This window comes from Equus przewalskii, chromosome 17, assembly GCF_037783145.1.
Source record: "Equus przewalskii isolate Varuska chromosome 17, EquPr2, whole genome shotgun sequence".
NCBI lineage: Eukaryota > Metazoa > Chordata > Mammalia > Perissodactyla > Equidae > Equus > Equus przewalskii.
Genome location: NC_091847.1, coordinates 41,934,441 through 41,953,077, shown reverse-complemented (window position 1 = coordinate 41,953,077; position 18,637 = coordinate 41,934,441). Strand labels below are relative to the sequence as shown.

General features: G+C 37.6%; 1 protein-coding gene across 1 annotated transcript in view; it reads left to right on the top strand.

Moving 5' to 3' along the window:
• The window catches only part of DPP4 (dipeptidyl peptidase 4), an 87,060-nt gene that overhangs the window by 21,000 nt on the left and 47,423 nt on the right, over positions 1–18,637 (top strand). Inside the window, exons 2-7 of the mRNA XM_070581403.1 lie at positions 2,645–2,740; positions 3,144–3,235; positions 4,563–4,643; positions 10,301–10,353; positions 10,472–10,544; positions 11,329–11,449. Coding sequence (XP_070437504.1) covers positions 2,645–2,740; positions 3,144–3,235; positions 4,563–4,643; positions 10,301–10,353; positions 10,472–10,544; positions 11,329–11,449 — 516 coding nt within the window. The remainder of the gene's footprint in view (positions 1–2,644; positions 2,741–3,143; positions 3,236–4,562; positions 4,644–10,300; positions 10,354–10,471; positions 10,545–11,328; positions 11,450–18,637) is intronic.

The window sequence follows — 18,637 nt, the reverse complement described above, 5'->3', positions numbered from 1 at the left end:
GTCATAAAGTGAAGTGTAGCAGTTTTACCTATTGAAGCTGAAGGTCTTATAGGGAGAAAGACTGTGTTACCAGGTAAGATCCAAAGAAATAGAATCTTAAGGTCATTTTTTGAAAGAGAATTACCTTTCCACATGCTGTAAAAAATTAACAAGAGAAGATGCTGATAGCTTCGAAATCCCCAAAAGACTAAGAATTGCAGTTATAGGAATATTATGATGGTGACTGATATTGTGAGTGTATATTTGCGTGTATGTGGGAAAAGTAAAGAATTTGGAAAAAGACTTTAGGCTCTTTGTTGTCAGTGGGAGCTCTGGGATTGGGTAAGAAGAACTACATTGACCTGACTATGCTTGTAGGATGATGTCCTGCATCAATCGACAAAAATTTTGTGTGTGTGTGCCTCCTATGACATAGAACTGTGCTAGATGCTAAGGTTGATGTGAAAAACAAAAAACCCAAGGCCCTGTCTTCAACAAATACATGGCCTAGCTGAGTAAACCACACAGATAGGCATGAAAAAAAGAGTAATCAACACAGTCATTAAGTGACAGGAGCCAAATGAGTAGTGTGGAGGCAAAAGTCAGAAGAGATAGAATTAAAATCTTCCAAAATCTTCACAAAAGAGATGGGAGTTGGAGGATGGAAGATTGTGATAGCGAGGGAAGCAGTTGAAGACATTGCAGCAAAGTGGCTTAGGACAAGGAGCAGAAATGGAAAAGCCTAAAGATCTACTGGGTTTAGTAGGCAGACCAGTGTGACTGAGTTAGAAGGTTCATGCAGGGAGAGAGTGAAAATGCGCCTGGAAAGAGGGTCTCATGTCAGGTTGTGGAGGCTGCAAGTGCCAGAGTTTGAATCTTCCTGTAAGCAACGGGGAATCATTGAAAACTTTTGAGGAAGAGACCACCAGGATGGAAGTGGCATTTTAGAAAAATCATTCCAGTGGTAGTGCAGTTGAAGGATTGTACTGGGGAGAACCAGATGGCAGGGATACCTGGAAAAAATATTTCACAGGAACAATTAACGAGGTTGATTGGATAAGGTGGTGGTAAAAGAGAGGGAGACATCAAAAATGATTTTCAGATGTTGAATTTGGGTCACCAGTAACAAAATATAAAACCACAAAAATTCCCTATGGTGGGGCTGGCCCCGTGGCCGAGTGGTTAAGTTTGCGCGCTCCGCTGCAGGTGGCCCCGTGTTTCGTTGGTTCGAATCCTGGGCGTGGACACGGCACTGCTCATCAAACCACGCTGAGGCAGCATCCCACATGCCACAACTAGAAGGACCCACAACGAAGAATATACACCTATGTACTGGGGGGCTTTGGGGAGAAAAAGGAAAAAAATAAAATCTTTAAAAAAAAAAAAAACTTAAAAAAAAAAAAAATTCCCTATGGAAAACTAGCTTTGGAAGGAAGACAGTTATTTCAGACAAGGTAAGTATAGGGTTAGGGAGGAGCAAGTCCACTAAGAAGGCCCAACATAGCACTGGAAATGTGAGTTTGGGGTGTGGTGGGCTAGGGTAGTAAGTAGATTTTGTCACTTATTTAAATGGAAAGTATGCCTGAAACTCAGGATGTCACATTCTCCGCACTTGTTTGGAAGGAAGAATGTAGTGAGAGAAGAGCAGAAAGCTGAATATCAGGGCATTTCTGTCTTAGAAGTCGGTGGAGAAAAATACAGTCAAAATAGGAGATGTGAAAATAATAGTCAGAGAGGTAGGAGGACTACTGAGGTGTCAGAATCCAACGGAAGGGTTTCATGTAAACTTTCACCAAGTTCAGGGAAAAGCACCCGTAGAAACAGAGATCCCTGAACTGGGTAATCAACATGTCTCAAGGTCCTTGAGGAGTGAGAGAGCTTCGAAGTGGATCTCAGGGCCTCAAAAAGGATGATCTAGCCTCGTGCTGTCCACCACAAGGCCACATGTAGCTACTGACTGTGAATGTGCCTAATCAAATTGAAATATGATGTCATTGTAAATTACATACCAGATTTCAAAGACTTAGTATGAAAAGAAATAATGTGAAAGATCTCATTAATAACATTTAAATATTGATCATACATTGAAATGATAATATTTTGGATATATTGGGCTAAATAAAATATGCTATTAGGGGCCGGCCCTGTGGCCCAGTGGTAAAGTTCGCGCACTCCACTTCAGCAGCCCGGGGTGTCGCCGGTTAGGCACCACTCATCAGGCCATGTTGAGGCAGCGTCCCACATGCCACAACTAGAAGGACCCACAACTAAAATAAAATATACAACTATGTACTGGGGGGATTTGGAGGAGAAAAAGCAGGAAAAAAATGCTATTAAAGTTAATTTTACCTTAAAATTTTTTAAATATGGCTACTAGAAAATGTACTCACATTATATTTTGATTGGACGTTGCTGATCTGGACCTTCATAATGAAGCTCAATAATATAGTGCTGTGAAACACACACACTCACATACACTTTAACAGTTAAATGTATTTTTAGTCTATCCACCCAGTCCAAACTCTTTGAAAATATGTTTTGCATTTTTTGAGTACATTTCTGTATTTTGTGACCAGTATATATTATAGAGATCCATTTGTTTATTTTGTGCAAAACTTAGGTTATTCCATCTTACTGAACATTTGGCTCTTTTTTCAACCAACAGATGATGCTACAGCTGACAGTCGCCAAACTTACACTTTAACTGATTATTTAAAAAATACTCATAGGCTGAAGTACTACTCCTTGCAGTGGGTTTCAGGTAAGGATTTTTTGTAGGGGAGGGGACAGGTTTTTATGCTTACGTTCATTCTAGTTAGGTTGTGGGGCACTTTTATGGCACTGAGAAGATATCTTTGTATTTTTAAACCCTATAGGAGAGTATTTTTTTCTGCTTGGTGGGAAGGGAGATAAGATAGAAAAAACCTTAGTATTTCTTTGATATGTACCATAAAAAGTTAAATGTGAATTGAATCCTTGACAATAATGATGGAAAAATGAATGCCTACTGGTGTAATATTTATCAGTCAATGTTTTTCCAACTTAGAAATGCTTATTTAGTACTTGTGTGAAGTTAAATCTTAAATTTTTATTGCATAATTTTTAGCTTATGAAGATGTTTAATGGCAACTTGAAATATTGATCTGGCCGTTTTCTCTCTTCAGATCATGAATATCTCTACAAACAAGAAAATAATATCTTGCTATTCAATGCTGAATATGGAAACAGCTCCATTTTCTTGGAGAACAGTACATTTGTATGTTTAATCACATAATTAATTCATACTTTAAGGAAATTCTGGGGATTTTTTTTCATAACCTTTCAAATCATGAGTACTATCGTTTCTCATCCTGTTGGACTCTCTCTGCAGCATATGGCACAGTGGATCTTTCTCTCCTTCTTGGAATGCTCCCTGCCTTGGCTACTTTTTAGTCTCCTCTGACGATTCCTCCTCCTCTGCCCATACTCCTAAGTGTAAGTGCTCCCCAGGGCTCTGTCTTTGCTTGCTGGCCTCTCTCCTCACTTTGCATGCTCTCCTTCAGTGAATTTCATGCACTTCCACAGCATTCACGCTCTCTTTCTGGTCTTGTTTCTCAAATACACACTTTTAACACTAACATTCTCCAAAGATCTAAACCTCTGTTTCCAACAGCTTGCTGGCTTCTACACATGGATGGGCTACAGGCATTTAAATTCAGGTCAAGCTAAACTAGTTATCTCCCCTTCACTCTCCTAGCAAAGTGAAAGCATCCTATTCCTTTTCCTGAGTTCCCAATCTTGGTAAATAGTGCTCTCCTCCAAGTCATTTAAGCTAGAAACCTCAGAATCCTCCTTGATCCCTCTGTCATCCCCCATATTTAGCTACTCAACAAACCCTATTGATTTTCCCTCTGCAATGTCAAATATCTCTCAGATTTCCATTTCCACTGTATAGTCCTGGTTCAAGACCTTGTTTGATCTTGTGATAGTGAGTATTCTAACTTCTGTCCCTATCTCCATTCTGTAGATCAGACCACTGCAATGCCCAAGTCCAAAGCTGATGCAACCTTTCTCATCTTATCTCAGCCACTGTGTCACCAGAGCATCTTCATAAAAGACAGATGAGATTCTATCACGTCCATGTGCAAAAAGTAGCTCATAGTTCACCTTCTTATATTTAGGTCCCAGCTATTTTTCTAATTTTCTGTCCTCTCACCTTCTACTTTATCTGATACATCCTATCCTGTTACACCTAACCTTTAGACAGTCTCTACGTATGCATGCCCTTTCCCACATCTGAGTTTTTGTTCATGCTGTTCCCCCTCCTGAGAAAGTTCTCTCTCTACCTGATCCCACACAGCCTCACACCCTCACAGCTTTCTTTCCTCGGTTAGCATTAATCCTTCCCTCCCTGCTTTTCCGCCCTGTTCACCACCCACCTTGCATTATGGTCCTTTGTGTGGGGGAATGTGCCATCTCTCCTAGACTGGGAGCTTCCAAGCCGTGAACCACATTTCTAGAACTGTACCTTCTACATAGTAAATGCTCAATAATGGCAGTTAAATGGAATTGTTCAATTGTTCTTTTTTCTACTTGATTGACAGGATGAATTTGGGCATGCTATAAGTGATTATTCAGTATCTCCTGATCGACAGTTTATTCTCTTAGAGTACAACTATGTGAAGGTAAAAGAAATGCTGTCTTCCTGTGATGTTTAAAGAATCCTATGACTATGTTATTTTATAACTGATTTCAAGTCTATGAATATTTAAGGTTGACACCTCAGTAATAGTAGGCACTAAAAACTTATTAATTCAGCCCCAAAGGAGAAATGGTCATTCTCATTCATAAAAGAGACGTCCAACAAATGTTTTAAAAGAAATTCATTTTCAGTGTTTTTAAATACTAAAAAGTATAAGTAATAATATGTTATGGATACTAAAAAGTTAATAAAATAGAGCTTACTATTTAAAAGTATGTCTACATGTCTGACTTGTACATCCAGTAATAGAACCTCTTATTTCCTTTGTCTCAGTTTTAGATATAATAAAACTCTTGATAAGTATTAGCTTTAAAAAAAAGTTAAATTTCTCATCCTCCAAAAGAGACTCTGCAAGGTGATTCAGACCACCTCCCAGCCTTCAGGTCCTACCATACACAAACCATTCTATAGCGGGAGCCTCAGCACTGGTCATCAGTGCCCTGCAGAGAGCACTCAGCCTCCTCCAGTCACCCAGCCCAACATCAAATTCTTACACATTCAGTAAAGGTTGCAGCCTAATTGCATATCCTCTTCGTGTTTAGAATGACTGCAAATCGCCAGTAACTTTAACTGCAATTTTTGGGTTCCTGATGGATTTGACAACAGTTGTTGAGTATAGGAAGTTTTGAGACATGTAGGAAAGATTAAAAATTGGTAGAGATATTCTGCATTGAAAGCAAAATACACAGAGCCATATGATGTGGACTAATGGATGCTTTTCACTGGTAGACCTTAGCTGGACAACCATTACTGGTAACTTGTATTTGTTGTGTCGCTGGAGTTTTAACTGCTTTTACTGTTTTCACTCTGTCCCCTTTATCCCGCTGTCTATGCTTTTCAGACGGTATCCACAGTGCCCCTTTTAAAACCTAAATTAGATTACATTATGATCATGATTAGTGGCTTCCCATCACCCCCAGAGTAAAACACCAACTCTCAACTCAGCATCCTCAGAAGCCTGTGTGACTGGACCCCAGTGAGCCCGTCTGAACACATCTCCTACCACCGTCTCTGCACTCACCGTGCTTGGCCTGGGTTTCCCAACTCAGCCTGCACCTTAGAATCACCTGGTGGGGGGGGGGTTCTTAAAATACAGATGCCTGCAGCCTACCCCACACCAACTAACTCAGCTTAGCTATGGGTGGGGCCTAGGCACAGGTAGATCTAAGGGCTCCCAGGTAAGTAAATGATCAACAGTTAAGAACTTTTAAGTTCACACCTCTTTATTTTTCTCAAGCATCACTTTCATTCCCATCTAAGGGCCAAAGCATTTGCTAGTGCTTCCTCCTAGAACCTTCTTCCCCTCATCATCATATGGCTCTCCCTTTTTAGTAGCACAGGTCCAGGCTGTCTTGGATCCCTTTATCTAACATTACTCCCTGCCATTCTGTTCCCCCACACTGGACCATTCACTCTTTATCACATTAGCTTATTTTACTTTCTTCATACATTTTATTGCAAATCATGAATTATAAGATTTTTGAAAGTAGAGAATATATCTTCTATTTTACTTCCCAGAGTATCCAGTAGAATTTTCTGTACAGCATAAATGTTGACTAATCAACTCTCAAGAAACATATCCAGAACAAAGTAGTTATCTTCCGTTTCCTCGGAGGTCTACTGTGCAGTGTTCCTTAGATCCTACGCCATGGCTTCTCCATGACTGAGTTAGTGCATACAGAAAGATTAATTATTACTTCTAAGTTGTGGCTACAAGAAAATAAGTGAGTGAGTGAAAACATAAATAAATAAGTACCAGACAACTTGGTACAGATGTTCTCCGATGCTCTCCGCTTATTGCCCAATGCTCTAGAGATAATAATAGTTGCATCACCTATACATGTTGACAGTGTTACAGGAGCCCTGCTAAGCACTTCACATGCATTCCCACGCACCTGAGGTTTTTGCTGTCATTATCCCCATTTTTCTAAAGAGAAAATTGAAGCTTAGAAAGGAATTGCCTGATACTACACAGCGGAGACTTGTCTTAGTCCATTCAGGCTGCTATAACAAAAGACCACAGGCTGTGCGGCTTGACAACAGAAATTTACTTCTCACAGTTCTGGAAGCTGAGAAGTCCAAGATCAAGGTGCCAGCATATTCAGTGTCTGGTGAGATCCCACTTCCTGGATCATAGTTGGCTCTCTTCTCCCTGTGTCCTCACATGGTAGAAGGGGCAAAGAATCTCTCTGGAGTTTCTTTTATAAGGGTACTGATCCCATTCACGAGGGCTCCACACTCATGACGTAGTCACCTCCCAAAGGCCCCACCTCCACATAGCATCACACTAAGGATTAGGATTTCAACACATAAATTTGGAGGGGAAACAAATATTCATTCTATAGCAAGACTTGAATCCAGGTTAGAAGACTCCACAGCTTGTGCTCTTAAACGTGATCTTTCCCATCTTTGTGTTTCAACTTCTCTCTGCTATGATGCTTTTTTTTCCCCTTTCCTGCATGACTGTCTTCTCCCACTGAAATTCAGTCCATGAATCACTTTTTCCATGCGCCTCTTTCCCACCCGAAGCCTAATATATTATTTCTGCCTCTCCCCACCCCTCTCCATGATATCTCTTGTGACTCTTTTCTTGTATTTACTTGCTCATGTCCCCCATTCAACTATGAGCTCCTCAAGAAGAGGGAGCCTGTCTTATCCAGGAATGGCTGAGAGAGGATAGCTGCCAATGTTTATAACCCAAATAGACTGATGGTCTGTTTCAAAACATGGAGTGAATGTACCAAACATCTTGGGTATCCTTTTACAACTCATGATGGATCTGTCATTCTGCAATGATCTCAAACTTTCTTAAACCTCTTAAAATTTTTAACCTGTACTGCACCTTTTGGCTCTAGCAAGTATTATACTCAGAGGTTTCCCAGAAACAAGCATGGATTGTTCAAAATAATCTAGGATTCAAAATGGAATGTGTGACTTGCAAAAAGTGGGGACTTAATAAATATTTGTTGACAAGAGAAGATAGGAGGGTGATAAATGATAAGTGGGAAATAGTCTTCAAGGTTAGGAACCCTGGCTTGTGTCTCAGCTCTTCCATTATACAGCCAGGAGTCCTTGGGCTACCCATTTCCTCTGTTTTATCCTCGTATGTAAAATCTGCTTTTTATTTTAGTTTGGTTTATTTCTTGAACACATACTATGTGGCTTGTGCTAGACCAGACTCCAGCTATTTAAAGATGAGTAAGACAATTTCTTACCTCTAGGAGTATAATAGGGAAGACAGACAAATAAACAAGTAATTTCTTTTAAAATATCTTTATATAGGCATTAACATATAAACATAATTTTTGGTAAATGTTAATCCGTATAAGTATATATGTATTTTTATCTTCATTTTTTTTCCTTTTTTTTTTTTGCTTACCTCCTTCCTCCTCATCTCTCTGCCTTTTCCCCATGTATCCCATGTTAAGAATCTAGCACTGGGGCCGGCCCCGTGGCCGAGTGGTAAGTTCATGCACTCCGCTGCAGCGGCCCAGGGTTTCACTGGTTTGGATCCTGGATGCGGACATGGCACCACTCATCAGGCCACGTTGAGGTGGTGGTCCCACATGACACAACTAGAAGGACCCACAACTAAAATATACAACTATGTACTGGGGGGATTTGGGGAGAAAAAGCAGAAGGTGAAAAACAAAGTAGATTGGCAACAGTTGTTAGCTCAGGTGCCAATCTTTAAAAAAAAAAAAAAGAATCTAGCGTATATCTCTTCATATTTTGTGTTTTCTCTTTATCTATATAATTCTATGAAGATAGAGATTCTTTTTAGTTATGCTTATTTTATAAAAATAGAATCATGTTTTCCATATTTTTCTATAAATTATATTTCTCACTCAATGATACCATGTGGAACTTTTTCCAAGTCATCTGATATAGCTTTAATTTATTTATTTTTAAGTTAATAGACTTTATTATTTACAGCAGCTTTAGATTTACAGAAAATAAGCAGAAAATACAGAAAGTTCCCATCTACTCCTCACTGCCCACTGCCTCCACCGCACTTTCCCCCTTTAGTAACATTTTGCATTAGTGTGTTGCATTTCTTACAATGATCCGATATTCATACATTATTATTTACTAAAGTCGGTAGTTTACGTTAGGGTTCACTCTTTGCTGTGTACATTCTATGAGTTTTGGCAAATGTATAATGGCATGTAACTATCATTACAGTATCATACTGAATATTTTTACTGGCTGAAAATCCCCTGTGCTCCACTTATTCATCCCTCTCTCCCCCCAACCCCTTGCAACCGCTGATCATTTTACTATTTCCATAATTTTGTCACTTCCATAACGTCATATGGTTGGAACCATGCAGTATGTAGCCTTTTCAGATTGCCTTCTTTCACTTAGCAGTATGCGTTTTAAGATTCCTCCATGACTTTTTGTGATGTGATAGCTCACTTCTTTTTATCACTGAATAATATCCCAGTGCCTGGATGGCCCATGGTTTGTTAATCCATTCACCTATTGAAAGACTTTTTGGTTGCTTCCAAGTTTGGGCCATTGCTCCTAAAGCTGCCATAAAAATTTCTGTGTAGGTTTTCATGTGGGTATAAGTTTTCAACTCACTTGGATAAATAGCAAGGAGCTTGCTGGTAAAGTTATTTGGGTTTGGAGTTTTCTTTGTGCAAAGGTTTTTATTGATGGATTCAATTTGTTTATTAGGTGTAGACTATTCAAATTTCCGGTCTTTCCTTGTCTCACTTTTGATAACTTGTTTGTCAAGGAATTTGTCCTTTTTTCTAACTTTTAAAATGTATTGGCAAAAATGTTTATAATAGGGTCTTATAAACTTTTAATGTCTGTAGAGTCTGTTGTGGTATCCCATTTGTCATTTCTGATATTGGTCATTCATACTTTTTTTCCTCACTCTTACTATGTTAGCAATTTTATTAGTCTTGAAGAATAAGTTTTCAGCTTTGATTTGTCTCTATTGTGTACTTTCTATTTGATTACTGCTTTTACTTTTATTATGTCTTTTCTTCTAATTTCTTTGGATTTGGTTTGCTTTTCATTTGATAGCTTCTTAAGAGGGTTGTTTAAAATATCGATGGCATATGTATTTTGATTTTAATGTATATTGAGTGCCAAGTGGCTTTTAAAAAATCTATAACACTTTATATTTTCATGATCAATGTAAGAAAGTAAACATTTCTCCACATCACCACCAGCAATAGCATTATAGATCTTTTAAATATTTTGCCAATAAGATGGTTGAAAAGTGAAAATTTGCATTTGTTTGAACAGGTGAACTTAGCATACTGTGGTAAGTGCTAGGAATAGGAAGCGGCACTTGGCCCATTGTGGTCCTGGGGAAGCTGCTTGGCAGAGGTGATGCCAGAGCTGTGGTGTAGATGAAGTCCAGAGGAGTCTATACCAGATGGTCTTTAAGATACTTTCTAATTCCAAACTTCCAGGAATCTAGATAGGGAATTATAAGATATGATAAAATTTGAGAATTATACAATGATACATTACTTTATCTCTCATCTTGAGCTCCTATAGCAAGTAGCCAAACTATCAAGGATCACAAAAGGCTGAAATGTCTGCTTTCTTTTATAGCAATGGAGACATTCCTACACTGCCTCATATGACATTTATGACTTAAATAAAAGGTCAGTTACTTCCTCATAAAATCTATTATGCTTTTCTAGTGTAATAATAATTTTTTCAAGAAAGCAATCCCACTGTGGTTTATTCATTTGGTAATGTTTCCTTGTATCTTTTTTCCAGGCAGCTGATTACAGAAGAGAGAATTCCAAACAAGACACAGTGGATCACATGGTCACCAGAGGGTCATAAATTGGTTAGTGAGTCTTTCCTGTTGTCAGAAAAATAATGACTTATATCTTTCATATGCAGAAGCTACTAACCCGGATATAGAGTAGACACTTAGGAAGCCAGTACTTCACTATCAAATATAGTGTTATTGCCTAAAATAATATTTTATTAGCCTACCACAGTAAATACAATTCCTCAACGTTTCTGAACTACCATTAGAGAATGTTTTATTTACTGGGAAAATGCTCATTAAACTCTTAAATTCTAATTTCTGTTGTACTTAGTTTTTTTAAGAGGAGTATCTGCTTTCAGTTAGTTCTGTGACCCTCTCTGTGTCACTATAGATATATCTTCATGTTTTATAGTGCTAGGAGAATGTCCGAAGTCCAAAAGAATCTAAACAGGAAGATGGACTGTTTATGTGTAGTTGAACTTGTCCGGGGTGCAACTGTATTGCCTCTACTCAACTCCCCCAGAAAGAAATGCACAAGCACATACCGTCCCAGAGAATTGGCCAGTCTTGTAGGGCTTCTCATACACTTTAGCATCCAATTAGTGGTGGTTGTGAGCTGCTTCTTTTTAATATGTTAGGAGTATTTAGAGGATTATACCTGGTATACTTCTAATTTAAGAATGTGAGGGGAAGGGAATAAATGACTCTCTCTCTCAAATTGAATAACCTAAGGTACTCATTACCCTTGCATACCAATTTTTTTTTAGGATAAAGTAAATTAGGAATGTTTTTTAAAACTCTAAACAAAATATAGTAAAGATGTTATTATTTATCAATATTTTTTCAATCTTCCTAGGCATATGTTTGGAACAGTGATATTTATGTTAAAAATGAACCAAATTCGTCAAGTCAGAGGATCACGTGGAATGGGAAAGAAAATGTAATATATAATGGAATAACTGACTGGGTTTATGAAGGTAGAGACTTTAAAGCTTTCTCAAATCAGAAAATCTGTAAGTTTTCAAAAGTAGTTAAACATTTCTTTAAAAATAGGAAAATTCAATGGCGTTCAAAATAAGTTGCATTTTAAAAAATGTCATCAGGTCTCTTTTAGCATTTATAATACTAAGTATCTCATAAAACAAGAATTTCTTAGCAGTAGCTAGTACTGCTGGTGTCCTCTTTGTCTCTCAATGCTCCTATTGTCTTAGGTCCACTGCTACAAAGGGCCTTTCTGTGTAGGTGGCTGTTCTACTTTACTGGGGCATAAAGCCTCCAGATTAACATCAGATGTTTCTCTAACTGGGCCTACCTAACCCAGAAGTTACTAAGGAAAGCTAAATACTCCCACAGCATTCCAAAAGATAACAAAATATTGTTTAGAGGCTGGGGAGTAGTGGGGAAGAAAATGCCTGTTTTATAATGCATTTGTGTTCACTTGAACTTGGACAAATCATAATTTCCTCTTTTTAAAGAAGAAAAAAATAATTAGAAGGGCTTAAGAAACAAAGAGTAAAAAAACCAGAACTAAAGAAGTGAAAAAGGATTGTTCTCTCTTTTAGGATAAAGAGTTTTAGAAAATATTAGAAAAACATTATTCATGTCAATAGTTGCCAAGGTAAGAGGCATTTTGAGGCTGACCCAAACCATTCACATGGTTGCCTCATGCTTATTAAAAATTCATCCTTATTTCTTCTTCATAGTTTAAAAAATTGGTTTTTCTTCATGACTTAATTTTGGTTCATACCCAGTTCAAGTCAAGTTCAATTAAATGGATAACATTATAGCAACAACAAACAAAATCACTCTATAAGAAATAATTCCCGGGGCCAACCCCGTGGCCGAGTAGTTAAGTTCATTGCTCTGCTTTGGCAGCCCAGGGTTTCACCGGTTCAGATCCTCGGCACGGACATGGCACCGCTCATCTGGCCATGCTGAGGTGGCATCCCACACAGCACCGCTAGAAGGACCTACAACTAGAATATACAACTATGTACAGGGGGCTTTGGGGATAAGAAGAAGAAGAAGAAAAAAAAGAGAGATTGGCAACAGATGTTAGCTCAGGTGCCAATCTTTAAAAAAAAGAAAAAGAAAGAATTCCTATGGCCCAGAAATAAGTGTTAGATTAAAGCTTATAATGAAATTTACTAGCACTAGTCACTTAAGAGATTGAAAAACGTCTTTAACACTTGTTTGGAACAGCACAGCACAAGATCCTCCAGGTGAACTGGGTAAAGCCTTTTTCCAAAGCTGTGACCAGACCCTTCCTCGGAACAACCAGGCATCTCTAAGATATGAACACCCCTAGCACTAACACCCTTTCCAAGGTCGATAATAGCTGGAGGAGTCTCATTTTGCGTGTTCACGACCAAGCCATTCACAAGCAGAAGAAGGGCTTCACAACTCCAGTGTGGGCCTGTCTCTAAAAACAGGACTTTGATCCATGCAGGGAAATTCCTACAATTGGTTTTGTGTATTTACACATGACCCATACTTAGAATACCTGTTTCTGTATATATTGGATCCATCCTCCCATTGGAGCCACTCTATCCACTACAGCCGTGAAGGCTTGTTGGGATTGAAAGAGAGTACATTTTGGGACTCCGTGGATTCACAAGTGAAAGAACAAACAAAGCTGCCAGGTCCAGAGAGTGCCATGTGCCACAGTGCAGAGGGACACTCAAAGAGGAGCCTACATTCTGGAACTGGGGTTCTCCCCACCCCACCCCATCCTGTGTCCCCAAATGGCTTTCTCTCTCAATTTCTCTATGTTTTCACTTTGTCTTATTTCATGATTTTCTAATTGATTTTTATTTTATGTATTTTTTATTGAGGTAACATTGGTTTATAACATCTTATAAATTTTAGGTGAACATTATCATATTTCTATTTCTGTGTAAACTACATCATGTTCACTACCCAAAGACTGGTTACCATCCATCACCATATACATGTGCCCTATTGCACTTTTTGCCCTCCTCCCTACCCCCTTCCCCTCTGATAATCACCAATCTGATCTTTGTATCGATGAATTTGTTTGCTGTTGCTTTTATCTTCGACTTATGAGTAAAATCACGGTATTTGACTTTCTCCGTCTGACATTTCGCTTAGCATAATACCCTCAAGCAAGTTCCATCCATGTTATCACAAATGGCAAGATTTCATCTTTTTTTTAATAGCTGAGTAGTATTCCGTTGCATGTATAAACCACATCTTCTTTATCCATTCATCCATTTATGGGCACTTAGGTTGTTTCCAAGTCTCAGCTATTGTGAATAACGCCGCAATGAACATAGGGGTGCATATATCTTTGTGCATTTATGTTTTCATGTTCTTCGAATAAATACGCAGAAGTGGAATAGCTGGATCACATGGTAGTTCTATTCTTAATTTTTTGAGGATTCTCCATACTATTTTCCATAGTGGCTGCACCAGTTTGCATTCCCACCAGGAGCGTATGAGGGTTCCCTTTTCTCCAGGTCCTCTCCAACACTTGTTATTTCTTGTCCTGTTAATTATAGCCATTCTGATGGGTGTGAGGTGATATCTCATTGTAGTTTTGATTTGCATTTCCCTGATAATTAGTGATGTTGAACATTTTTTCATATGCTTATTGGCCATCTCCATATCTTCTTTGGAAAAATGTCTGTTCAGATCTTTTGCCCATTTTTTTATTGGTCGTTTGTTTCTTTGTTCTTGAAATGTAAGAGTTCTTTATATATTTTGGATATTAACCCCTTATCAGATATGTGGTTGGCAAATATCTTCTCCCAATTATAAGGTTATCTTTTTGTTTTGTTGATGGTTTCCTTTGCTGTCCAGAAGCTTTTTAGTTTTATGTAGCCCCATTTGTTTATTTTTTCTTTTGTTTCTCTTGCGTGGTGAGACATGGTATTCAAAAAGATGCTGCTAAGACTGATGTTGAAGAGCATACTGCCTGTGTTTTCTTCTAGAAGTTTTCAACTCTTACATTATGGTTTCATCTCTTACATTAAAGTCTTTAATCTATTTTGAGTTAATTTTTGTGTATGGTGTAAGATAATGGTCTACTTTCATTCTTTTGCATGTGGCTGTCCAGTTTTCCCAGCACCATTTATTGAAGAGAGTTTCCTTTCTCCATTGTATGTTATCAGCTCCTTTGTTGAAAATTAGCTGTCCATAGGTGTGGGGGTTTACTTCTGGGCCCTTGATTCTGTACCATTGATCTGTGTCTGTTTTTGTGCCAATACCACGCTGTTTTGATTACTGTATCTTTGTAGTACTTTTTGAAATCAAGGAGTGTGATACCTCTAGCTTTGTTCTTTTTTCTCAGGATTCCTTTAGCTATTCTGCACTTTTTGTTGTTCCACATAAATTTTAGGATTCTTTATTCTATTTCTGTGAAAATGTCACTGGGACATTGGTAGGGATTATGTTGAATCTATAGATTGCTTTGGGAAGTATGGACATTTTAACCATGTTAATTCATAGAATCCATGGACATGGACTATCTTTCCATTTTTTTGTGTTTTCTTCAATTTCTTTCAACAATGTTTTTTTCAGTATGTCTATAATATATACTTTTTTTTAAGACTTTATTTTTTTTTATTTTTCTTTCTTCTGCCCAAAACACCCCAGTACATAGTTGCATATGCTAGTTGTGGGTCCCTCCAGCTGCAGCATGTGGGATGCCACCCCAACATGACCCCATGAGCGGTGCCATGTCGTGCCCAGGATCTGATTCGGCGAAACCCTGGGCTGCCGAAACAGAGCAGGCGAACTCAACCACTCGCCCACAGGGCTGGCACCTCAACAATGTTTTATAGTTTTCAGTGTACAAGTCTTTCACCTCTTTGGTTGAATTTATTCCTACCTATTTTATTCTTTTTGTTGCGATTTTAGATGGGATTGTAGATTGTATTCTTTTTTTTTTTTTTGGTTTCTGAACAGCAGACGTTTATTTCTCATAGTTCTGGAGACTGGAATTTGAGGTCAGGGTACCAGCATGGTTGAATGAGGGCTCTCTTCTGGGTTGCAGACTTCTAGAGACGTCCTCCAATGGTGGGAGGGGTGAGGGAGCTCTGTGGGGTCTCTTTTATTTTTTTTTATTTTTTATTTTTTTATTGAGTTAATGATAGGTTACAATCTTGTGTGATTTCAGTTGTACATTAATGTTTGTCATTCGTGTTGTAGGTGCACCATTTCACCCCTTGTGCCCATCCCCCACCCCACCTTTCCCCTGGTAGCCACTAATCTGTTCTCTTTGTCCACATTTTTAAATTCCTCATATGAGTGGAGTCATACAGAGATTATCCTTCTCTAACTGGCTTATTTCACTTTACGATGGAATTGTATTCTTAATTTCTCTTTCTGCTACTTCATTGTTAGTGTATAGAAATGCAACTGATTTTTTTATGTTGATTTTGTATCCTGTGACTTCACAGGATTCTTTTATTATTTCTAATAGTTTTTTGGTGGATTCTTTAGGATTTTCTGTATAAAATCATGTCATCTGCAAATAGTGACAGTTTTACTTCTTCCTTTCCAATTTGGGTCCCTTTTATTCCTTCTTCTTGCCTGATTGTTCTGGTTAGGACTGCCAATACTATGTTAAATAAGAGTGATGAAAGTGGGCTTCCTTGTCCGGTTCCTGTTCTTCAAGGGATAGTTTTCAGATTTTTACCATTGAGTATGATATGAGCTGTGGGTTCATCATATATGGGCTTTATTATGTTGAGTTACTTTCCTTCTATACCCATTTTATTCAGACTTTTTATCATAAATAGATGCTGTACCTTGTCTAGTGCTTTCTCTGCATCTATTGAGATGACCATATTCTTTATTTATTTATTTGTGACATTTATTCTTCGTTTTATTGATGTGGTGTATCACATTGATTGATTTGCAGATCTTAAACCATCCCTGCATCCCTGGAATAAATCCCACTTGATCTCTGATCATGGTGTATGATCTTTTTAATGTGTTGTTATATTCGATTTCCTAGTATTTTATTGAGGATTTTTACATCTGTGTTCATGAGTAATACTGGCCTGTAATTTTCTTTTTTGTGTGTTGTCCTTGTCTGGTTTTGATATCAGGGTAATGGTGGCCTCATAGAATGAGTTAGGAAGCTTCCTCTCCAATTTTTTGGAAGAGTTTGAGAAGGATGGGTATTAAGTCTTCTTTGAATGAATGATTGAAATCACTAGGGAAGCAGTCTGATCCTGACTCTTGTTTTTTGGGAGGTTTTTGATTACTGTTTCAATCTCCTTACTGGTGAATGGTCTATTCAGATTCTCTATTTCTTCTTAATTCAGTTTTGGAAGGTTGTCTTATTCTAAGAATTTATCCATTTCTTCTAGATTATTCAATTTGTTGGTGAATAGCTTTTCATAGTATTCTCTTATAATCCTTTGTATTTCTGAGATGTCCTTTGTAATTACTTCTCTTTCATTTCTGATTTTATTTGAGCTTTCTCTCTTTTTTTCTTGGTGAGTCTAGCTAAAGGTTTGTCAGTTTTGTTTATCTTTTCCAAGAACCAGCTCTTAGTTTCACTGATTTTTTTCTATTGCTATTTTAGTCTTTATTTCATTTATTTCTGCTCTGATTTTTATTATTTCCTTCTGTCTACTGATTTTGGGCATTGTTTGTTCTTCATTTTGTAGTTCCACTAGGTGCACTTGTAAATCGTTTGAGACTTTTCTTGTTTGTTGACATAGGCCTGTATTGCTGTAAACTTCCCTCTTAGTACCACTTTTGCTATATCCCATACATTTTGGCTTCTTGTGTTTTCATTTTCATTTGTCTCCAGGTATGTTTTGATTCTTCCTTTTACTTCTTCATTGAGCCAATCATTGTTCAGTAGCATTTTATTTAATCTCCACATATTTATGACTTTTCCAGCTTTCTTCTTGTAATTGATTTCTAGTTTTATACCATTGTGATCAGAAAAGATGCTTGATATTATTTCAGTCTTTGTAAATTTATTGAGACTTGTTTTGTGGCCTAATATGTGATCTATCCTGGAGAATGTTCCAGATACATTTGAAAAGAATGTGTATTCTGTGGGTTTTGCATGGAATGTTCTATATATATCTACTAAGTCCATCTGGTCTAATGTGTCATTTAAGGCCAGTGTTTCCTTATTGAGCTTCTGTTTGGATGATCTATCCATTGATGTAAATGGAGAGTTAAATTTCCTTACTATTATTGTGTTACTGTCTATTTCTCCCTTATGTCTGTTAATAATTGCTTTATATATTAAGGTGCTCCTGTGTTGGGTGCACAGATGTTTAGAAGTGTTACATCTTCTTGTTCAATTGTTCCCTTTCTCATTATGTAGTGCCCTTCTTTGTCTCTTGTTAAGTTCTTGTTTTAAAGTCTATGTCATCTGCTATAAGTATTGCTACTCCAGCTTTCTTTTCTTTGCCATTTTCATGGAGTGTCTTTTCTATCCCTTCACTTTCAGTTTGTGAGCGCCTTTAGGTCAGAAATGTCTCTTGTATGCAACATATATATGGGTCTTGTGTTTTTATCCATTCAGCCACCCTATGTCTTTCGATTGGAGCATTTAGACCATTGACAATTAAAGAAGCTATTGATAAGAATGTTCTTATTGCCATTTTGTTACTTTTTTTCTCAGTCTTTGAGTGGCTCTTCTCTGTTCCTTTCTTCTTCTCTTGCTCTCTTCCCTTGTAATTTCATGGCTTTCTTTAGTATTATGTTTGGGTTTCTTTCTCTTAACCTTTTGTGTATTTATTATGGGTTTCTGGTTTGTGAGTACCATGAGGTTCATATAAAACAACCTATGTAAATAACAATCTATGTTAAGTTGATGGTCTTTTAAGTTTGACCTCTTACTAAAAGCCCTAGACTTTTACTCCCTTCCCCCTACATTTTGTTTTTAATATCAAATTTAACCTCTTTTTTGTGTGTCTATCCTTTAGCTTCTTATCATGGAAATATGATAATGCTTTTGTTTTTTGACCTTCATATAAGCTTTATAGGTGGTTGATCAGCTACCTTTACTGTATATTTGCTTTTATCAGTGATTTTTTTTCTTTGGTAACTTTTTATTCCTATTTGTGGTCTTTTCTTTTCCATTTAAATAAGTCCTTTTAACATTTCTTATAAGGCTGGTTTATTGGTGATAAACTCCTTTAGTTTTTGCTTGTCTGGAAAACTCC